This window comes from Chironomus tepperi, unplaced genomic scaffold, assembly GCF_022539635.2.
Source record: "Chironomus tepperi strain 1889 unplaced genomic scaffold, CSIRO-AGI_Ctep_v1 contig_244, whole genome shotgun sequence".
Lineage (NCBI taxonomy): Eukaryota > Metazoa > Arthropoda > Insecta > Diptera > Chironomidae > Chironomus > Chironomus tepperi.
The window spans coordinates 359,927-384,766 of record NW_027226366.1 but is presented as its reverse complement, the minus strand read 5'-3'; the positions used below and the strand labels follow the sequence as shown (position 1 = coordinate 384,766).

The window sequence follows — 24,840 nt, the reverse complement described above, 5'->3', positions numbered from 1 at the left end:
TCTTTCATAACAAGTGATATTTTTTAATTTATTTACTTTTTTCATGTCTTGTTACGATTTTCATCCTCCTCTGAATTTGTTTTAAATGTTCACATTTCTCGCCTTTGGCTGTTTTACTTCACTTCGCTTTGCTCGTCTTCATTTCATGAATCATGATGATCTACTAATCCTCTTTTATACTTTATTTTTTCTTGTTGGATTTTCCAGCAGTAGAATTATCATAATAATAATATTTTTGTATTTATGTAGTTTTTACTGAAATTATTAAAATATATTTTGAGATCTTTTGATGCCCAGCTGTCAAATATTTAGAGATTTACAGTTTTTGTTAGGAAATTTCATTAAGTCTTTGAGGTTTAGATGATTTGTGTCGTTTGAATTTTGATTTATAGATGTAGTCTTGAAGTTTTTTCAAGGTTATTGCAAGGTCAGGAACGATTTAAGGTTTACGATCCCTTCAGACCCCTCCGATTAGTCAGTCAGTCATTAAACTGCTGATTAGGAGACCATCCCGAGTAACACATTTGACGAAGGCACAGACATGGGCTTTAAAGGCTCTGCTAATCCTCTTTTTCTAACAGCAATTAAAAGACGCCTAATTTTAACGTCAATATGGCTGTCGAATCTTTAAGGCATTTCGTAGAGGAATGTTCTTCATTTGTGTTGCTCGGGATTGAGTCGTTAAAGCACTTCTACGTAGCCGTGTTGATGGCAAAACGTGAAAATTACATTGAAGTCCCTAATAACATCATGATAGCTTATTCTGAAGACGGATAATGAAATGAAAGCCGGCTGGATGCAAAGTCAAGTTCAGAAAATTGACTAATTTGTTGTTTAGATCTCAAAATCGACACGAATTTTATATAAAGGCTTTAAGTACTAGTTCTAAGGAACACTAAAGTCGTCATGATATAATTTGTGACTCCCAAAACTAGACATTAAGATCAATATCCCATCTTCATTATTATTAACTAGACATTCAACTAAACAAATAGAAATCTGTCCCCTCAAGTATGAATAGCCTTCAATTTTATTGCTCAAAAATCCTTCATTTAATGGCAGATTTTCATCTTAGATTAGTAGGTTAATCCAACTAGACTTCCCAACAATCTTCAATATGTAAAAAAAATACATATTTTCTCAAGAAAATCATAACAAATTCAAGAAATATATTCAACATCCCCAACAAAGCATAATCGTCTGCAATAATCCAAAATACATCTTCAAGATTGAATTTGTTCCAAAGAAAATGAGTAAGTGAATTACCATAAACATTTTCCAAAGAATTTCTACTCGTACTACAGACAGAATAACCGTAATTATGCGTATCATATTGTCTGAATTTCCTTACAACCCATTTAAAATTCAAAACATGAAAATTCAAATATTTTCGCTTAGATTTTTTGAGGCATTTTTAAAACAAGGAAAATGGCAATAAAATTAGTTTTAATTATCATTAAATTAACTTCTTTTTATCTCAAATCATCTTAATTCACTTTTGTTTTTGTTCCGTGCCAACAAAATAAAAATAATAAGCAATTGAAGCTGGCCCAAAAATAGAAATGAAAACATTATTTTTTATTTGCAATGTAAGGAGACGCCACAGGAGCGTTAAAAATTATTTTTAATGACAGAACTTTTCTATTTGACACTTATTTTATGCCAAGCGGCTCTTAACTGTTAAATGTCATGCCAGCATGCGAATATAAACAAATGCTCGTACTCAACGTATCTAAATTGATTAGTTTTGTTTTGTTGACTAAATTAGAATTTTGGTACGGTGTACCTTCATTTCTGTTGAGATATTCGATACGCATTTGATGCTGGGAATATTTTTCGAGGGATTTAAAGTTGAGAATGTCTATAAAGACAGCTATTTTGAGAAGATTATTTGGGGAGGAGCACCTTGATGTGACATTTTACTTCAAAGTTTTGAATTCCTTTTCATTGTTTTACTTTTGTGTATCAAGTTGCTTGCAGGTGGCTTCATATTGTGTGAAGTAAGCATCGTAAAATGTGAAATTTTGCGTTACAAAACGTGAAACTGGCTTAAATTGACAGTGAAATGACTATAAATTGTCGTCAATTGACGTCTTGATTTCAGACCCAAGTCACGAATTGTCAAATCAGTTGCAGGAAATTCCTTTGAAAATGCAACTATTTTGGCATGTGTCTAGACAAACCTATAACTAGCCTTTGCATTTTTCTGGACACACCATGTGTTTTCAAACTATCATTTGCGGTCCTAGAGTGTCATCCTGCTGTATAGTTTGAGAATTGTTTGGTCTAAGGCAGAGATGGGCAACCTGTGTGCCTCGACACACTAGCATGCTGCCATGTACCGAATGTCTTATGGGATTTCAATTGAGGCTTATCATCTAAGTATCCAATACTGGTCTAGAATCTAGACTGTCCTTTAAAACATACGTAACATAAGCAGTTCCTTGACATAAGAAACTACTGAGTTCAGCCTGACATGTTTGTCATCTTTAAGATGACCTCAAATATACCAAAAATTCTAAGTATGCATCTCATCATTATTCCTCCTCAACATCACAAAAATCCCATAAAAATCAACATTACATGCAGACAGTCCAAGCATCCTCAAGACAAATTAGAGAATATTAACGAAAATCTCTCTGTTCCTCCTTAAAAATATGAGAATAGACAGTTACAAAGATAAATAGAAAGAATTTTTCTGCTAAGTAGATAAAATAATTGTGTCCATAAAATATTTCCCCCTTCATCTAATTTCTCCCCATTGCCATTTCCTTATGATCAGCAGAGCTAATCACGAATTATTTGCAGACGAATTTTTTGTTTACCGACAAAGAAGAATCTGATTAAACAGAAGTAGAAAGTTAGAAGGACGAAGGGTATCTTTGATAGTTTTGTAGGTCTTTTGGTCAATTAATAATTTTCAATATATGAAGCTATTAAAGTAACAGGAAGTTAATCGTTTGAAAAAAGTTACGACTAGAATTATCGATGTTTTGACTCAAACGATTCATTCACAAAAAGCTTTGTTGTTTTTACGTCAGAGAATTAGATTTTATAGCTAAATGACTTGGTCAGAGGTGCGCAACCTTTGGTTTTCGCGGCACACATTGTTGGAATGCTTGGACAGAAGCCAATCAAGGCATACGATCCATAGAATTCCAAGAATTTTAGGTGTCCCGTGACACACAGGTTGCCCACAACTGTACAAGATGATCAGGAAAATCGATAGAAACTGTAAATCCGACACACAATGTTTTCATAAGTAAAGCATTGAACTTGAAGGATTTTATAGTGTAGAGACCATTTAGTGTCATATATCCGAAATGACAGAGCAGATTTCATAATACATTTACATCCACACACGTGTGAACATATTAGCCTTCACATCGACGCTTTGTTCTATGTTTAGAACGATAAAATTAGCATAAATTTTCCAGTTAGATGGAAAACCTCAATCACGTTTAAGTTTTGCTTTTATCATCACTTTTTGTGCTGGATCTTTCAAGTTTTTGAATTGTCTCATAAAGTTGACTGTGCAGCAACCTTTTTAGATTTCACGCACGGCTCGGAATCATTTTTCCTTCATTTTCTTACAATTTTGAGACCCAAAAGTCTGCATCTTTTAATCTATCTTGCCAACAACTCTTAAATTATGTCATATAAAGCAAAAATATTTTGATTTTATTGCGAACGGAACAAAATATCGCCCGTGTCTCATTTATTACGAAATTTGCGAATAAAATCAGTAATTTTTTGAGTTATTGCACAACACAAGCTAGTAAGAAGCTTTCAGTTTTAACGACTTACTAGAAAGTTATTCCAGTAATTAATTTTATTACTTCCTACATTAATTTGTTACTGTCGAGTTGTGATTGATTTTGCCGATTTGCATGGGAGATTTTTGAACTGTTTCTTATGTGAATTTTTGAAATAACTTGAATCAGGTGATTATATAGTTGCATTAGAGGCTGAAAACTTATTTCCAATTTAGTCAAAATTGTCAGTGTGACCACGAATGGACAGAGTATTATTTGACTAGTTTTGGCTATGCATGTGGTTTTTAAGGACGACTTATTAGAGTAGCAAGGAGGATTGAGTTATGTTTGCTCTGAGAGCTAGTGAACATGTTTAACTTGTTTTATGACTAGTTCTAAAAGTCGTAATTCTATTTTTAGTCCTTAGACTTGACATACTAGTCAAATGAAAACCTGTCACCTTGATTCTATTCCTATTAATGTCTGCTTTCCATGAGATTTTCCAGACATCCTTTTGTCTCAAATAAATTACTTACTTATTTCGCTGGCAATATAGATCAATTGTGATCCATGAACTCTTTTAGTAGGCGTCTGCAGCTGGCTTTATTGCTCGCTGTCCTTTGCCAGTCATCAATACCAAGTTTACATTGTTTTGTCTAGGACAACTAGGACTGTCTATCTGATCATCTTGCACATGCTCACGGCGTGTCGCGATCAGCGTAACTTTGCGTCTTACCGTTAATACGACAACGTAACGGTTCCCTAGCCATAAAAGGCAACGAGACCGCTTTTAGATTCTGTAGTGGTACTTCTGAACTATGAAAGCTTGCTGTTTCCTTGTTAAGATCTTGTTGAAAGCGTACACGTTTTCCAGTCAAGGTATATTGCTTATCCTGATTTATCCCTTCATACAACTTCAACTTCAAAGTTTTCTCAAGCTTCATCCACATATCCACCGATAAAACAAATCAAATCCTTACAAAAAGTTCCCAAAAGCATTTAAAACTTTCCAAGAAATCTAAAATTTCCATCTCAAACCGCATCATCGTAAAAAAGTCAGTAAAATTTTTCTTTTATCTCACAAAAAAGGTAAATTCAAACTTTTTATCCCAACATGAAATCACCTCGGCGTGTGTAGATTTTAAAGCCACCCACATTTACAGGTTGTGTCTTAACAAATTAATTATTATTTTTTTTGCAAACTTTTTTATTGTTGTCGAAAACAAGATGATAGATAAAAGAAGAGGTCATAAGAATTAATTGACTTAAATTTGTTTATGGATCTACGAATGTCGTCATCGCATGTGAGGAATTAAAAAAAAAAGTAGTAACTCGAATGTTTCACACGAGAAATTTTCACACGAGACCAATGTTGTTGAAAAGTCAAAAGTAGATTATTATAAGAAAAACAGCTGCTTGGACATTAAATGTTGCGTGGATTTATTGAGAAATTGAGTGAAAAATCACAAGTGCCGTGTGCAAAAAAAATATAAAAATCTGCTAAGCAGCAAGCGGCACGAATGAAAAATCGCCAGGCATGATGTTTTTTGAGTGGAAAAATGATATGCTGTGTGACATAGACATACTTTCTGATGAGATCTTGTAGATATCACATCCAATAACATCAATTGATACTTTAAATGCGTTCATATTCAGCACATTGTGGCATATTAGTGTCGAACATTTCACAGACTTCTTTACGCAATTAAAAACTCATAAATTACCGACATGAAAAATAGTAATAATGAGGCAATGGCCTGATGAATTATGTCACTCAGCAATTCACAGTTTTTTGAACATTTGTTCTACATATTCCAATTCCAAATGTATGCGATTCTGTTTACGGCTAAGCTTGAAAACAGATTTCATCATTTATTATTGTTCCCCAAAACATTTTAAACATGAAAAATCCCTCAACAAAAAATTTGTTTTCTTCTTGATTATTTTGTGGCTGTTCACACTGCACCACTGTTTTTTCCGCTCCTACAAAGTACACATCTTTTCTTCTTGATGACGAAATCGGTCGTAGACAGAATGTGTACTTTTTGCCGAACATAAAAAAAAATTGAAAAATATTATAAAATATAGTCGAAAATGAGGAAAGTCAGGGAGACAACTTGTTGTGGATTTGGGGATGATTGGAAGCGCATGGTTTGAGGTTATTGAACCAGAATCGAAAGTTCAATGTTGTCTTGGAATGCTGCATAAAAAACGTGAAGTTAGTGTGGACAATACTGACTTGACATAACATGACATAGCATGACAACACTGACATTGCATGTCAGTAAGCACTAGATTAACGAGGCTTACTTTCTGCTGCCTAACACTCGACGCTGACTCAAATTTTAAATTGAATCGACTATTCCATACAAAATCAGAACTTGGTCGAGTCGACTTCGAGCTTTGATGCTGACTTTTTCCAGCCTATTCTTATTCAACTTAAGCAAATATAATCTCTGCCTAGTACTATATGCAATACTGTATCGAAATGTCAAAAATTCAGCAACTACTATGTGTGACTCTGGATTCAAGCCGAATCTGGCTCCAAGACAGTGTCACGTCAGTCTGGAGCCAAATTTTCGATTGATTAACAGTTTTGAGCTATTCGGGTTGCTGCAAACCATGCTTCTATCTGACGCTCTGCTTAGTACAAAAAGGTTCCCTTTCTGACTCTATCGCTTATCATCTTTTTGTAAAATTTCTTAGTCAATGTACTTTGTCATCAAGCTAATTTTGCAAATAGATGTGACATAAATACAAATTGATACTCGACATGTTCCTGGTTATTGTCGAACCTTATTACAGTCATGTCTTTCGAGATAGATTACAGTTCCTTTTGATTCTTGATTTATTGCAAATTTTCAAAATCTTATTATTCTTAGTAATTTCAAATTGCAGATTGAACAATTCCCAAAAGTCCTGTATTAAGTCATAAACTTTTATGATTTTCTCTGATTTCAATTAACTTTTGATCACTTCCAAGTAATTCTTAATCCAAACTATCAGCAAAAGCCACAATTTTCCGGAAAAACTGATCAATACACAAAACATAATCAGTTTATCTGAACGAAACCTGAGTCAAAAACCCAGAAAAAGATTTACGACTAAGATTTGTGCTTCATAAATGAAGGCAGTAAAATTAAAATTTTCCCACCGTTAGTTTTTCCTCAATAAGAAAAGCCGATTTTTCTCATCCAATTTTCGAAAAAGAAGGAAAGAAAATTGAAAAAAAAAGCGCGCGCGATTAGAAGATGAAACTTCGTGCTCATATATACATGTTTCATGGACAATCACAATAATAAGTGAAAAAAAAATTTTCGGAATGAGCACGAAGCTGAAAAGGGAGTAAAAAAGAAAAGAAAAATCATTTTCATCTTGCTTTATAGAATGAACAGAAAAAAAATACACAAAAACAGCACGAGACGCTTTTTTCCGTTACGAGAGTTTTTCATTAAATTTCCATTCACAATTTTACATCGCTTCAGTCAATTGCGGGAAGTTGAACTTGTCGGTTCAGGAAAAGACCAATTCTTAAGGAAGAAAATTATCAGAAACTATAAAAATGACTGACGTTGAAGTCGTACAATCAGTTGATCTTAAAAAGACCAAAAAGTCAAAGAAAACAAAGAAGGAAGTTAATATCGAGGAAATCGAAAGTGAAATTCAGAATGATCAGAAGTAAGGATCAATGTCCTTTTTATTGATGGTTAATCGATGGATTTCGAGCAGGATTAGATAAAGCAATGAGTGCCGCGGCACAACAGTGTGCTGTCATGAACCGTTTTCTCGGTGGCTTACCATCAAGGCATGCCGTGGCACTAAGATAAAGCAATGAAAATTTTCCACTACCCATGGATTAATGCAATAAAATTTATTGAGTGTCAAGTGTCCATAAGGAGAATATTCCAGGATATAATAAGTAGCATGTGTGATCTTGTCAGACTATACACGTAATAAATTAAAGTGACAACAAATAAGTAATATGTATAAAATCGGCATATCCCAAGGATAAATTCAATAAATGCCGCAAAATCTTGGCAGGCAACAACTTGTCTATCGGTTCATTGCTTTGCTTTCTGCTCGACTACAAACGAGATCATCAATAATGAGAATGGATTTTTGCTTTTACTTCTGATCATTCCGTATGTTAATTAAAGGTTCGTTGAATATCAAATTTGGACTCATGATCTCATCCTTAAAAGGCCTTGAGTGGATATAGAATCAATCAGCTACAAAAATGGGGAAATAATAATTTTTCACTGTGTCTGTCCATATAAAAAATATATTCATGTTCTTAAAAAATATTAATGGATATACGATTTTTTATGAAGATTCTCAAATTTTGCCTCATTTTAATTCAAGTAGGAAATTAATGACATTTTTTATATTAATTCAAGCATCGCATCGCAAGGAAAAAATTATTTTCTCATTTTTTTTGTGTGCTCAACTCTCATTACAATTTCTTCCGCTTAATGCATCTCATTACGGCATCAACCATAGCATTAATTAATTATTTTTTTCTCGTCTTTTGTCTTCTTTCCTATTTTTTTTATAGTTAATTTTCAGTGGCGAATATACAAAGGCAATGTCAAAGGACTGGCATTCTGGTCATTTCTGTTGCTGGAATTGCGATGAGAGCTTGACCGGTCAACGTTACGTTCTCAGAGATGAACATCCATACTGTATCAAGTGCTATGAAAGTGTATTTGCAAACACTTGTGAGGAATGTAGTACACTCATTGGAATTGATTCCAAGGTAAATTTTTATTGTTATTTTTATGGATCTTTATTGAATGCTGTGCATTTTTTTACTGTGCTGTATCCTCAATCAAAATTGAGTTTTTATTTAAACTTTAAACGATTTTAATGGAAATAGTGAAAGGATGAATTTTATTGTTAAAGATCCAGCACATAAAATCGATTATTTTATAGACAATAAGTTACAGTTGGATACGACGTCACTGCATTACAGCTTGTGGTTGATTTAACGCTAATTTTCAATTCCTTTTCTCTCCTAATTCCCACAGGATTTGAGCTACAAAGACAAGCATTGGCATGAAGCATGCTTCTTGTGCAATATGTGCCGTGTTTCACTTGTTGACAAGCAATTTGGATCAAAAACTGATAAGATCTATTGTGGAAATTGCTACGATTCGCAATTTGCATCAAGGTGCGATGGATGCGGTGAAGTTTTCCGTGCTGGTGAGTAATTTAAAATTGAAATTGGGATTTGGGGGAAAAGTTTAATTAAAAATGAGTGGGAAATCCATCAGTAAATTTCCAATTTTAAAAATCTCGTCCTACATTATTGAAAATGCTAGAAAACTGTGCCAAATCCGTTTATCAACATTTGAAGATATTTCTAGTCATTTCTCTCACCAAACAGATTTGTCTTGAACATAATTAATACATTCGTAGCGAGTCAAAGAAGACGTCTGTTTCTATTGCCCTCAAAAAATCAAAATCAGATAATAAATTCGATTTCAAAAAAGTTCATTTTCTGAGCAGGATCAAAGTGAATCTTGGACATTATCATACATTATGATCATAAATTCACTGTCTCTTCCTCAAAATTAAAATCACACAATATTGTGACTGCCATTCATCTATAATTAATTTATAGTTAAAATAGACTAATTCATTTACAAATATTTTGTTATTAGCACTGAAGCTACACAAAAATACACAAAGAATATGCGAGAATAGAGCGAGTTGATTTGATTTAGCTTGAATGGATAAATATTTACAGAATGTCAATGCTTTTGTAGTGTCAGAGAAATTGAAAGGAATTGATTTGATGGAATCGATATTGAAAAACTTAAGTCGCGATGAAAATTCTACATTGTAAGACTTGATTTGCTTTGTTATTCTCAATACTGATTCTTTGGAGAATCTTACCGGCTTGCCGGTTGTATTATAAATGTAATTAAGAGCTCTATATGGATTGAAAGATGTTTATTCTTCGAAGTTCAAAAACAGAGTGAATTTTTGTATGAAAAAGGGACTTTCAACTATGTGGATGGAAATTCAAAAACAAACTGAACCTTTTTTAATGAAAGGGTCTTTCAACTATGTAAAAATAGTATTATTCAAATCTCAAATGAACGTTATAATATTTCAGCACATGATTCAAGATAATTATACTGTCTAACTCATTTTTGAACGCATTTTAAAGTCGAAATTGGCAGAATAAGAATAAATTGACTATAGAATGCTTTGTCTTATTGCTTAAACACATGTTCCTTTTATGATAGTATTATGGAAAGTAGTAAGCAATCATACGATATCCATAATGGATTTCAAATCATATGGAACAAAGATTATTGAAAAAGGTTGAATTTTTTTAAGGAAATCAGATTTGAATTACTTCATGCTAATTTTCTGGTATGACAAAATAGAAAATTAGATCGGATAGGATAGACTTAATCTGCCTTAGTCAATTAATAGCAATGTCAACAAGGTGGAAGTTTCAGAATATTTTGACACATCAAATTCACCCAAATGAGCTGAAATTATAAAAATACACAAAAAATTGTGCATGCTTTAGCAATAAAAGTAATTGAAGCGATAATAATTTAAAATATGGTCTTGGCAGATGCATTAAGACATTGATTTTTTTGAGGATATATCTCCTCCAAGTTGTCTGTTTATCAGTTTACATTATTTAATTGCTTATTGCTTATGGACTTGCTCCATTTAAAAACAATTAATTTCAACACTTGTTAATTAAATTGTAAAAAACTGCAAACCATTCATCTATCCAGATCTGTCAAATTGAGAATAATCCTCGTATACATCTGCGAATGCGAAACTGCGCTAAAAAATTGACTTCCCAAAAGAAGAAAAAAATCTTTGGATTTGTGCCAAAATTTTTTATTTTTCTTTCATTTCTTCATCATATTCATCTCCACTGTTTGTTTCTGATGATGTATATTCTATAGAAACTAGTAATAATAATAATAAGCTGAAGAAAAAAGCGAAATTGCTTTTATGAATGAGATGGATCTTAGTTCTTTTTTTTTGTCTGATTCCAAAAGTTAATATCTCCCCTCGTACTCATCTTGTGTTGGCGTAGCTCCCAGAAAGTAGTAGCAACTTGTATAACTCGTGTATGACCTTCTCTTCATCCATTATTCGTGGTCATTAATTAATTTTTATTTCTTCATTTCATTGAATTTCTGTAAATTTTCTTTTTTTCACCGTTAAGTTCTCTGGCTTTGTTGTTGTGCAATGGAAGCAACAAGTTTGAAATGATTATAAAAAAACGTATGAAGGTGTAGTGTTGTTATTGTTGATGCCGTGTTTTGCATGCCTTCACATAAAAAATGCTGATTAAAGATGTAATGGATTTAAAACTTACAATATTTAGTCACTTGTACACGGAACTAAATCTAGTTTGTATTAAGCTGTGGTAAACAGATTGTAAACTTGGTTTTTTGAGAAGCGAGTTGGGAATTTTGGTGGATTTTGTGTTATGGATGTGGATTTTGGGAATCAGTTGGTTGATTCCAGTCGACTGTACTGCAAATCAGGCTTCAAGTCAACTTTTGAGCTTAATTTGAATGCTTTGATGTTTTAAACCTGTTTCTACTGGAATTTAGTTCCAAACATTGAGTTCACTCAATTACTGCTCGGGTAAAGACATCCAATAGTAACAAATCAATAGAATCAACCTTCACTTTTAACGACATCAAAATAGCTCAACCTCCCTTACTCTAGCAAATGCCATCCCACTAATCATATTACCAAATTTCAATTCTATTTTCTCTCTTATCACTTAAAAAAAAAAAAAAAATAAACATTAGCTTTGCAGACCTTAAGATCCATAGCTGCGCGTTTATATGCGTTTCATGGCTATCGGGAGTTTAACGAGAGGATCGCCAATCTCTCGCTCAAACCTAGACCTACAGTTTATAGTGGAATCCGAACCACTTCTTTGATGACATGCCTGTAGCTTCAACCTGTGAGCCCGTTTCCACTCATCAAATAAAAATTTCCATCCCACTAATCATATTACCAAATTTCAATTCTATTTTCGTCTCTTATCACTTACTTCAAAAATAATAACGATGATTATTTTTACATCTAGTCCAATAATCTGTGGGGGAAATTGTTTTGTTCCCATCGATTTTCCATGAAGTGATAGCAAGTAACAGTAAAGAATGAAAAAGGAATTGAATGATGTCCATAATTATGTAAAAGATGTAGATATCTGTGGGTCTATCATCAATTCAATCCTCCATGCTCCCCATGAAATGATAGATAAGATTCATTCTTCGTTCCTTCATACTGTAAAGTTTCATTCTAGAGTAATGCGAATCTAGCCGATATCTCATAAAAATTAAGTATTCCTCATTATTCTCTCTTTTTTCTTCTTATCCGCCGTTTTTTTATTTCATTACCAAATGCTATGCGTTAATCATACCAGAAAAAATAACCAGTAAAACAAATCATCTTTACACCCACAAACCTTTGCTGAATTTTCAGTTCTATTCCAAGTCTCTCACTTCTCTTCACATTCACATGACTTCTTTGAAGTTATTGTTTGAATGAAATACAGATTTTGAACGTGAACAGATTGAAGAATGTGGCTTGAATGGATTGACAGATTAGATAGATTGCGGTCCATATATCATGTTTAGGCTAAGGCTAAAGTCCCCAAAAGATTTCATTCTACAACAAAACATTTGAAGACAAATTGTGGAACTAAAAAATTCTTACACGCGACAAAAGAAGCTTGAGATAAATAAATAGATATAGACTCTTCTCATTCATCCAGTCCTCTTTATCAACGTCATCGTATTGCGCTGAATGTAATTTTTTTGATTTATACAGTTTTGCTATTTTAAGAAACCCGTTGTGCATCACTACAATGCCGGATTATTTTTTAAACACAAAATTGTTATTGCTATAAATTCATTTTCTGATGATCAGATTGGAGATGATCGATTTAACAGCTGGCCAACGCATTTGTTCGGCACAGTATGAGGAAAAATTTTGAATTTTTGCGTGGATTTTTGTTGAGATTTTGAGTCATATTGTGAGAGATTCTTATTTAATTTGAGATCAAATTACTGAAATCTTTATATATTGTGACTATAGTTGGCATTAGTTGATAGACATTATCTCTATTAGAGCGATAGCAAAAAGAACCGAGATTAACGGAAAATCAAAATTCAAAATTGAAGTTCAAAAATTGATCTTGAATTTTAGAACAAAAACAAACAAAAATCCATCAAATAAAATGCTTGTAAAATGACAGAGAAGCATGCGTCTTAGTCCACAAAGCTCTTAAGCATCCCGCGACTTAATTTATTCAATATTTCAATATTCATGATGATCTATTCGCTCATGTATTTACAAAAAAAATATGAAAAAATATAAAGTCTAAGAAGACAAGAATGAGCAACAAGAAGAGTCCATTATGACCGAAGATAGGCATTAACATGATGTAATTGAATGAATATAGAAGAAGTCCATTCGCCTACTCACAACAACTATACTATTCATGCATGTACTGGATGTGTTAAAGAATTGACATACATACATTCATTATAGTAAAAGCATCCATTTATGTACACTAAATATAAAAAATAATATTATGGAACTATCAAGTTGCTCTTTTTGTTAGTCATCCCCATAAGATGGTGCTTGAGATTGAATAAAGAAATTGAAATTGACAATTGATCCAATTGACAGATGACGTCAGACATTAAAAGATTATTTTTCTAATAGTCGCAATTTAGATACAGAATCTTATAAATCTCATAAATTTTCCAAAATCGGTAAACATTTTACTCTGACAATCAATGCCGAATTCATTCAATGTCAAAATCGCTACAATCATTCCCAAACACAAGAAATATGTCTATAAAGGATACATATTGACACAAAAAATCACATTTACTTCTATTCAACATTTTTCTTCTTTACTTCCGATTTTCTTTTTCTTTCCTTGCAATCGGCAAGCCATAGATTATTGTTGTAATATGTGACAAAACAAGCTATAAAAATAGAAATTCATTCATGAAGAAAATAGACATACACACATGAGAAAAGTCACGAATATCCACTACATATGTGTGTCTGAGTGACTGACTCAAAAAGAAGAAAGTGATCAAAAAAGCTTCGCTTTTTGTTATTTGATATAGAGACAAAATGTCTAAGAGAAAAAGTCACAACAAAAATGTAACTTGGCAGTGAGGAAACTTGAAAAAAGACAATAGAATAAAGGCAGAACATGTTGAACAATATTGAGACATTCCACCACGTGTGATGCTAATAAAATTTTATGAAAAACTTTAGTCAGTGAATTCCATGAATATAATTTTGCTAGTTTTAGTTTGAAAAGTTCTTCTACTTTTTGCTCTATTAAGCATATTGGATGTTCATTCAGTATTTTGGGGTTATTTAGAAGTAATTGAAAAACGACAAACTTTGATAGCTAGGGCATTGCTCCATCACAGCTTAGCGGTAAGACGCAAAGTTGCCTTGAAGGCACCGACGCCGCATTCTGTAGCTCGGGATCTTTGTTAATTTGATGAAATAGACAAAAAGCTTTAAACTGGATATAAGTGAATATCCTATTATTGCTCAGAAGTCCTAAGCGACACAAGCCTCAATTTAGCAATCAGAAACTACACAAACTTTAGAGTCTTTGTAGGTTCTTCATGACTTCAATCAGTCTTTCTTTCCCTACTTCGTGTCGCTCGTGAATGCCTATTCTACTATGAAACCTTACAAAATCCCAACTCATATCAAATCACACCTCAAAACAAAAATCCCCACAATTCTCACTCAACCAACATAAATCACAAAAAACAGAGCAACAATCCACAACAAAAGAAGCTACCTGTAAAATTCAATATTATCCATAAATGACTTCAATTTACTATGAATAGATGTGATATTAATTTTTATGACAATTTATAATGAAAAACGATGATCGAAAGCAATAAAAGAAAATGAGATCGAGGAAGAAGAAGTCAAACAAACAACAAAATATGTCATATCATGTTTCAAGTTAATTCCCAAAGTGCTATATCATATAATTTTCCTTAATTTGAATGCCATTAAAAGTGAAATTACTTTGTAAAACGCAAACAATTACTGTTGCTGTTTGAAAATGACGTTCCTTAAAATGCGGAAGTCTAGTTCTTGTTGCCATACTTATTTATCGATTTTAGAGTTTAATTCAGTGTTGGGCAACCTGTATGATGCGGCAAACATGTGTTTCGCCAAAAATGTCATTAACTGTTTGTTGTGTGCAATCGAGGCTTACCACCACGATGTACCGAGAACAGTAAAAAGTTTCCCAGCACTGATCGAGCTCATTTGATCCTGAACTGTGACTGATTGCCGTAAAATTGGAAAACAAATAGTTGTCATGGTGCTGTCAAGGAACCTCCAAGTCTTCCCATTAATGCGGCAACTAAGCAATGCCTATCCAAATATATTGTGCTACTTACATGATCCACATCACTTCCAAACATCCCCAAAAGCTGATAGAACATTGACTTAGAATTGACATTCTCAATGACTTCTCATTTCTCATACTCGTACGCTCTTACGGTTCCTCGTTATTGTTTCTGTCGCGCTATGTTCATTGAATAAATAAATTTTATTGATGGAAGTGCGCAAAAAAAAAGATGCAGACAATATTTACCTTTTGCTAAACTTTTGTGTCTGTGAATATTTGTGAATTAAATACACAAACGAAACAACATCGACAGCACAAGCACAAAACTAGAATTAAAGTTGCTTTAACTCACCCCTCCGCAATTCTCGCTCTTTCTTTCTTTCTTTTGTGCCTGGAAATGTAAAGTATCGTATTGCCATTCACTCACATTTGTGGAGAGCGTTTTGAATTTCATAAAAAATTGTATAGTAAATTTTTGCTTCCAGTAACAAATAAACATTCCGCGAGTTACAACGCGCTGCGAGAGAGAAAAAAATAAAAGTTATTACTGACTTGCGGCAGCACGAAACGTTTGTTTTTTAGGCAGTGAAAGACTCGACTTGATTAAATATTTTATAAATTTTTGTAGGCAATTTTGAGTGAAATTATTGAAAAGTTTTTGTGAATGTTTCAATTGAGTTCTAAGGAATTTCGTGTGAATCGATGGATGCTAGAACTGCAATTCACTTTGATCGATGAGAAAATCAATGATTGTATCACATTTGGTGCTTAATATTCTCGGAGAGTGTGGGCATTTCCCCGAATTTCTCTAAATCATCTTAAACAAAAAGAAAACTTAGTCACTAAACAAACATTCCATTGTATTGATTGGAAAGCACTTATGTCCATTGACAAATTAGACTCTCTAAATTGTCATAAAAACAAACTTTGAAAGTGAATTGCAGTTTAAAAGACATCGTAAATAAAATTTTTTTCATTTTGCGTGATTCAAAAATCTTTTTTAAAGCTGCTTATTAATTTGAATGTCAAATGAGTGTGAAGTGACTCTTTATTCACAAAATAAATATACACACCGAGAGTCGTGAAGGGGAAAAAAGTGCTAAAAAAATTTATCGGCAAATAATAGTCAAAAAAAAGAAGTTTGTAGAGACAAATTAAATTGATCATTAAAACTGTGTAAATATGTCAGCTGATATACTTGCTGGTGATTTAAAATCGCGCCTTCATTTGCGCACAAAGACCGTCGGCGCTGAGAGAATTCAACGTGCAAAAGATAACAATGAAGATGTTGCAATCTTGTCAATGTTCCTACCCGGCTCAGTTGGCGAGGCCGAAAACAGACGATTTAGGTGTGCACGCGGTGAGGACTGTATCCTCGGCGATTATCGTCAAGCTACACCAGGTACAATTAATTTCACATTACTTACAATGTTGCTCCAATAATTGCCGTAAATAAACAAGCAAAGTCGTGCTATTTGAAGCCTTTTACGGTAAACTTTTAATGAACGAAATTTTATTTCGATAATGCTAAGGAGATAAAAATTGATTTTTTTTTCACTCGAGCCTTGTGTGTATTTAAAAATATCCTTGAGAAAAGCGATTAGTTTGATTATACAAAGTTAGTTTCTTTATCGTGCTTTATACATACGTTAGATCATTCTATGGCCATCTATGATTAAAAACTTTTGGCTTGATTGGAATTTTTTTGAATTTGAAAGTTTTTCCAGTGAATATACTTGAGATTCCAGTGGAATACAGCAGTGATAACTCTTATTGATGCGATGGATGTATTATAATACATGCTTAATACTTTTAAACTGTTCAATTACTAATAAATTATTTGAAGAATTTATAATGTAAACAATCAAAATTTAACTGACTTGAAGTTGGCTTCAAGAAAAAATTCAAATTTATAACGGTCAAAAGATTGATTTTTATCAGAAATGACCAAACCATGGGTTATAATATTTATTGGAATTAGAAATAAGAACGAAAGAATTTATGCAAATCAGCTAATTAGTTTTTGTCACTGATGTCATCGTCTTGAACTTTTAAATCGTTTTTGTTCTTGTTCAGTGTATTTTAACTTCCTAATCGACACCTCTCATAACAAGCATCGAACATGCAGCTTTATTCTAAATTATTCACACAAAAAATTATCATATTCCTACTTTCTTCTTTAAAAAATTCTTGAATAAAATATTCCCACACATGAACACCTGATTGTACATACTCTCGAGAGCAACAGCAGTAAGAATGTCTTGAAAACCTACTTCACTTTGTTAATTGCAATGCTTGTGACAAGCACATTAGCAATAAATTTATTTTGTGTTGTCTCCTCATCCAAGTCATTTGAATCCATAAACATATTAAGCGCAATCAATCAATAGTCTAATATTGTCGATTTTGATGAATTAACTTAAATCAAACATGACAAGCCCCTTAAAAGGACTTGTCTGTTATTCGAGATTATGATGATGTTGTGTTGTGTTGTGCTGTATGTAATGCTTGTTTTCATCTTCTTCTTATTCATGCGATACAAAATAACATGAGCGGAATAACAAAAATTTATTGATCATCATGATGTGTGGATACTTTACTCCATATCATCGTATGATTCATTCACTCTGCGCTTACTGCATTGTTTATAAATTTGATTGATATTTTTATATGCAGATCGGAAGGTCATTGTTGAAAAAATATACAATTTTTCTCAAAAACAGAATCTGTTAATTTATAACCGCTGAATGCTACTTTACCGCACTGAAAAATTGTGTGTTTACAGAGATCCACACACGTGGAATTATTTCATTGAATGAATAAGCTGGTTTGCATAAGTTTGATCTATTTATAAAAAGATGTTGAGAGGGTGTAGAAGCGCATCTGGCTTTTTAAGATTAATGGAATGTATTTAAGTAAGCTCGCTGATTTATTTTGGGATGTGGGCTGAGTAAGCAGTGTGCAAAAAATGTCTTGTGGGGCAGTCGTTTGAACAGAGCAACCTGTTCGTTTGAACATCGCTAAATAGCTGTATTAACGACTGGACGTGATATGGTCTTAACGACACTTTGGCTCAGACCGGTCTGCCGTATTGTGTCGCTTGAATCATACTCCTTGCTAGAACTCATTTTAGGCTGTAGACCTAAACTCTCTTAAGAACTGTATATATGTTTATACGGAGGGGTCCAAGAATTTAATGACAAGCGATTGCAAGGGTCTTGAATCTTGTCGTTGAGTCTTAAGTCGCAGCACTCAGCTTGGACAACACTAGATTTGATGAAATAGCTTTATGGCCCTCAAGGCCTTAAACCGATAAGCTAGTAACACATGATATCACATTTTAAACTTAAAATACCTAAAAACCTAATATATGACTTTCAATAACAATTCCTTTGTAAATTTCATTTATTTTAAGCCTGTATCAATCAGCAGTATTCCAACTCCAAGATATATTTATCTAAAATTCCATGAAATTCTATTTCAACATGCTTAAAAAAATTATATTTCTTTAAATATTTACACATAAGCCATTCAACCTAAAATAAAATCCAAACAGCTTACCACACACTCCATGCCAAAAGCCCACTTCAATGGTCCACTTTGTCTCGAAAGTTGAAAAACATTATTTTTTTGTGTTGTTCGCCAGCCACAAAATCCAAGAAAAAAGGAGGTAAACAAATTGAAATAAGATATATTCAAGTGGTCGACTGGTGACATCATCTCTCTTTTATTTATCGAACTTTATATATTTTTTTAAGGTTTTTCTTCTCTTTTTTCATTATTGAATAAAGAAATAATAATACACAATATTTATACAAATAAAATCCCGAAGAGAAACCGCAAAATGAGATGAAATATGATTTCAAGCTTCTAAAGATTTATATTTTTTTGTCATGAATATAAATTTTGTGCTTTAATAGACTAGATTCAATGATGTAATATCGATATAGCCTTTCATTTTTATGAGAGGGTTTTTTTAGCACTTTGTTGTTATTATAATTGATGGCGATAGAGAATCAGTTTCGTTTTGTCATTTAAGTGTCTAAATTGAAAGTCATTCCGATTCAGATTAATGAACTTGGGCATATGTATTGTCTATTTGATTAAAGATTGCTTTTGGTGTCTGAATGAGAGTCTCTGAGTTTGATCTCTTGATGAAGGCGTATCGCAGTCTTCTACAACCATCAAGTGCCTTCTGGCTATGTAAATGACTTCCATTCAGCAATATCCTTAATCCACATAGATCTGGATATAAGATTGATGTCAAAATTGATTAGAAAATACGTTAAAACTAGTAAATTGGCAAGTATATTAGCCAGTCAATGTCTGATTTCATACTGTGTAGGTCTAATTGGAATACTTGTTCTGATAGTCCCTAGCATACATTGATCGTGCTCTCAAAAGTAGAGCAAGCTTCTGAGAGCATTCTGTTTGCCTGCTTGGAGCACCAGTTTATATCTGATTCACTGTTGGTCTGAATTAGTCAGCTTAACATGGATTCGGTAAGAATCAAACCTATGACTACTAGCTAGCTTACCAATCGATATATGAACACTGTCACTAATTGAGTAAGACTACAGTTTAATTTTGACTATCAGTCATACTTAAAACTCTCGTCAGCATCTTAGTCATCACAAAATTCATGAACAACTGTCACTACAACTGCTTCCAAAATCGCTCCATTCATAACACTGCAGATTCTTTAACTTCCTTTTTTATTGACTAGTAAAAAAATTTAATAAGAAGCTTTTACGATTTTTTATTACAATGATATCAGCCATAAAACAACGACTTATTGTTTCCATTCAGATGTTCAAAATAAAAAATTAATTTTTTTTTTCGTGAGCAATTTCGAGATAAAAAAACATAAATAAATAAAACAGCTATTCGACGCATCCATTTATGGACTATTGATATTCAATTGATGTTCAACTGTATTACTGTCTGATGCTGTATATTGCTGATAAATAAGTCCATTTATAGCATTTCGCTAAATTATAAATGTTATTTACATCTCTGCAATTGTCACAGACAGTCCAGTGCCAATGGCATTTCAAAATTTTTTCTTTATCTGCATTGTAAGCATAAGCAAATTTAAAAAATTTCATTTATTTCGGTGTCTTAAGGTCATCTCGTCCGCGAAGTCATCTCCCTAGACATTTATTTATGCATTCACCAAAAAAATTGTTCGAGCAAGCACAAAAGTAGCGCGGGATGAAAAAAAAAATTAAAAATATTAGCAGCAGTAAATCCAAAATTAGCATTTTAATTAAAATCTCATTTAAATATATTATTTTCAAATTAACAATCATTTTAAATGAATTGGACTTCTGAATGATCATCACATTTTCGTATTATATTCACATTATTATTTTGTATTGTTTATGATACCTTAAACAGTTCCTATTTTTCGTTTGTAACGTGGAGGCAAGCACTCCGTATCGATTGTCTATATGTCGCTCAGTCCCACACACACACGCGAGATCAACTTTCAAGACATTTATCATCATCTGTAATTAAATATTTTATGTCTTCGCTTTGTAACATGATACTTGATACTTGCAATTTGAATGGATTTATGTTTGTAGATTAACGTTTCTTATTACTATTATTCTGAAGTCATAATAGTGATTAATAATGGCAGTTATGGCTTAATAATTGCACTATTTTCATCAATTAAGGTAGAATTAACAGCTTGATTATGTCGTTTAATAAAATGGAATTGACTGTAAAAAGCTTTGTTGATGAATGTTTAGAGGAACTTTAAATTTATTGCATTTAGCGTATATGGTGAAAGCTAGCAGGTGGATTAGGCATTAGCATATTGAGTTGGAATCTACTTGACTGATTATCTTGGCCGAACAGCACAAAGTGTTCGCTAGGACAGCAATACGTCGACGCTATGTTGCAATGACGGCCTCTTGATGGCTGATTTCGACTTTTGCTGCTCAGGTTACACACTTAATTCAAGAAGTTATAACAAAAAGCTTTCCATCTGACTCGATCGCTGACTCTTGCAGCCTAGTATCTGATTGACTCATGTAGTTGACATTCTTTCAACAACCAATTGTCTTTCTGGGAATATTTCAAGTTCTTCAAGGTCAAAAATGTACAGTTCTGAAGTCTATGAGCAATTTATTAGTCATTAATTCAATCCAAAATCCTCAATGCATGAGTACATCAGCCTCCAACTTGTTGCTGAAATTTCACTTCTTACACAATTTCCAACAATCCCATTCAACTTCCAAATATAATCATGCACAAAAAAAAATGCTCATTCAACAATAATTGACTAGTAACCAATTAATGAACGAATGTGTCAAATTGATTTATTGATTAATAAGTACATTGAAAGTTAATTTTAATCCTCGTCTCGGTCATAGTGTAGGGTAAAGTAGAAGGTGCAATATAATTCGCACCCACGCACTTCTGTTTGGACCATTTCGCCATCAGATAATAATAATAATGACATGAAGTAAATCCTTGTGGATGTAGCAAAAAAAAAAAGTTAAAAAAGTATCTTTGTCATTTAATTGGCTAGCAATGATAAAGAAATATAGATAGACATGAAGGAGTCGAGAACAGGAAAAATATTGTCGATGATTTATTAATAAACGTGCCGTAGGCTGATATCATGTGAATGGAAAAGGTCAAGTGTGGAGTTGTGAAAAAAAAAATTTTAACAATAGCTTCATGTCGGGTTTTAAGTTAAGCTCGTTGACATTTAAACAAATGTCACTCAAATGGAAACAAATTCAACAATTTTATGAGACCCGACTGGCCCGTACACAAATAATTTACTAATCGCGTGTATAATGTGTCACATCCCGCTCATCAAAATGAGAAGAATTTCCGTGAATAATAAAAATCAATTGACGCAGTTCCAATACACCTACCTCAATATTAAAGTTATTCTGCATGCACACGAGCAATAAGCACACTTTTATAGATTTTATTGATGTTAGCGGGGTTCCAATTCTTAAAAGTATAAAATTAGTCATTTTATATGAATGGGAACTGACATCAATAGCTTGATGCAGATGGTCAAATGTATAGCCACTTGAGAATGTAAATTGGGCCAATGAAGATACTTTTGTTGATGGATTGGATTGTAATTCCTCAAGATTTAGTTACTTTGCTTGTCAAACAGATCAATTGTGGTCCATGAAGCCTGTAGCTGGCTATTCCTTGCCAATTTTGATTCTTAAATGCAATACTGTCTTCAATCTACGCAATAAGCCAGATTTAAAGCTCACAAAGTCAAATCAATTCATACCTGACAGTCTTTAAGTCGAAAATCAAGCAAAATTGCACCATCGGGAAATCATCTGCAAATTGAATATGAAAATATTCGTGGAATCAATTCCCAAATGGTCTATAAATATATAAAAAAAATTGAATAAAATTCCTCTCGACTGTAGTTCCGTGCACAAAAAACACACAAATGTTTCTCATCTATTTTTTCCTCACCTTTCGTTGCGTGTGCAAAACATTTATTTTCATCACAAGAATCAAGTCAGCAGCAACTAAAAAAATTATGTGAAATCATCACAAAGTCACATCCAAAGAACACATTTTTTAAAAAAATTCTGTTAATCGAGTCGATTAACCACCCACATACGTCTTTTATGCGTGCTTTTTATTGCCATAGCATGTTGAGATTGTGCCGGTTTTTAAGTATTCAGTATGCTTTGAAAAAACAAAGAAATTGTTGAGTACCAAAAAATATATTTATTCATTCTGTCGATTTTTGGGTTATGAGGAATTGAAATAGTTTCTTGCTGATCTCAATAATTTGATTGTTTTCATTTTTGGATCTTAATATTTTTGTTCAGTTTATTAGGAAAACAACAAGTTTGATTGTTATGTGAATGTTCTGGGTGGAGGAATGACGTAGTTACTTCATGAGAATTGCTTGTTCTGTGGATGTCTTTAAGTTGTTTTGGATTTAAAGATTAGTTTGGTTTTTAGAGGAAGTAACTCTGTTGTCCAGTAATCCAGTACTTTGAGACCTGAAGACTACAACATTGGGTCCTAATAACTCGATTGGTGCGCGTTGACATGTTCCATACCAAAAAACAGCAGCATTTCTCATTAGAACTCAACAAATTCAATTATTTTGACCTGAATCCTCAACACTTAATAATGTGTCTAGAAGCTCACTAAATTATCATTCGCGACATCCTTGATGCTCAATTGTGGCCCAAAAAAAAGTCTCAAAAGTTCTTCAATTTAAAAAATTCCTATCTCCCATTGTGTCCTTCATTCTCTCGACTGTCAGCAATATCTGGGCAATATCATATCGTTTTATGACTCAAAATAGTAATAAGACATCAAGTGAAATTGCCTATAAAATCAGATTTTTTTCCATAACTTTCACATGATACCTAAAACAGACTCAACTTAAATTTTATACACAAAACTATCAAGTGTTGACATTTCCTTTACATAGAAAATTTGACTAAAATATCATTCAGTTCCTTAATATTCATGACAATCAAATAAAAATGGAAATAAACAGAAAAAAACCATCAATGTCAAGGTCGAGAATTTACTTCCAAGCCTTTGTGGCTTGTTGTTGTCGACGAATGACTTCCAAACGGAACAGAAAATGAGTTTTTGATAATAATGGAAATGGCAAGAAGCAATAAAAGGAATTTTCTTTTCTTTTCAAGTAAGAGCGATGAAAATTGGAAATGAATGAGGGGAAGCTTTTCATCGCAATGCCTTTAAATTTATCGACACAACAACAACAACGACTATTGGATTTTCGCGCTTTTTTTGTGTGTGCCTGGAGAACTTATATTTGTATTCAGGCACGAACGATAATATGAATTGAATCTAATTTTAAGTTAGCATGTTGGATAAGAAGGCCAACATATGGAAGCGGTAATTTTAGAGGAAATATTATTGCCTGTAATTGAGTATGGAGGATAAATGCCTTTATTGAAATTCGAAGTGTTTTATGCGATAAAATGAATGAATTAAATATGATACTTTATTATTAATCTATGCCTTCATATCTGCATACTCATGAATAATTACTTCATATGCTGCTTATCAACAGTGCTGAATATCGATTACATTTAAAATGGGATTTTGTCGTACGAATCAGTTTTAAAAATGATTGTGGTTTTTGGAAATTTACTGGATATTGAGTCATAAGTTACGTGACTGTGGGAATGAAGTGTCATTTTTTGCTGATTTCTGGGTATTTTGAGCTTGTCCAGGTGGAAATGGCTTGGAAAAATATTCAAAAAGTCACTAATTTATTTAGTTTGCTGGTTGTGCAAATCAGCTGTGATCTCTGGCGCTGGATCAATCTCTGGCTTTCTTTATCAATCACCAATACCAAATGCTACACTATCTCTATCAACAGGCTCTTCCCAATGCAATTCGGGTACTGTTATTACCAAAAGATTGACATCATATCCTGTCTTCAGTCTTATTTCATGAAAATCTCCAAACATCCAGTAACCGTATTCTTAATATCAACAAATCCCACTCCTTATCTCCTGGCACATCGTTAAAATCACTTCCTGTATGCTAATAAACACCATGAACAAGTTAACATGAGCAATTTCTACTGTAAATGCATTAAACCATCCAAAGCCATTCGTAAATATTAGCAGTAAATCTTGTAAACATCATTTACTTAAGTAATTT

At 32.9% G+C, this 24,840-nt stretch overlaps 1 protein-coding gene across 3 annotated transcripts in view; it reads left to right on the top strand.

Annotated features, from left to right (window-relative positions):
- Lmpt (four and a half LIM domains protein limpet) overlaps positions 1-24,840 on the top strand; it is a 77,361-nt gene that overhangs the window by 46,277 nt on the left and 6,244 nt on the right. For all 3 annotated transcript variants that reach the window (XM_070641272.1, XM_070641271.1, XM_070641269.1), the window contains 2 exons: positions 8,311-8,511; positions 8,783-8,957. In XM_070641272.1, coding sequence (XP_070497373.1) covers positions 8,311-8,511; positions 8,783-8,957 — 376 coding nt within the window. The remainder of the gene's footprint in view (positions 1-8,310; positions 8,512-8,782; positions 8,958-24,840) is intronic.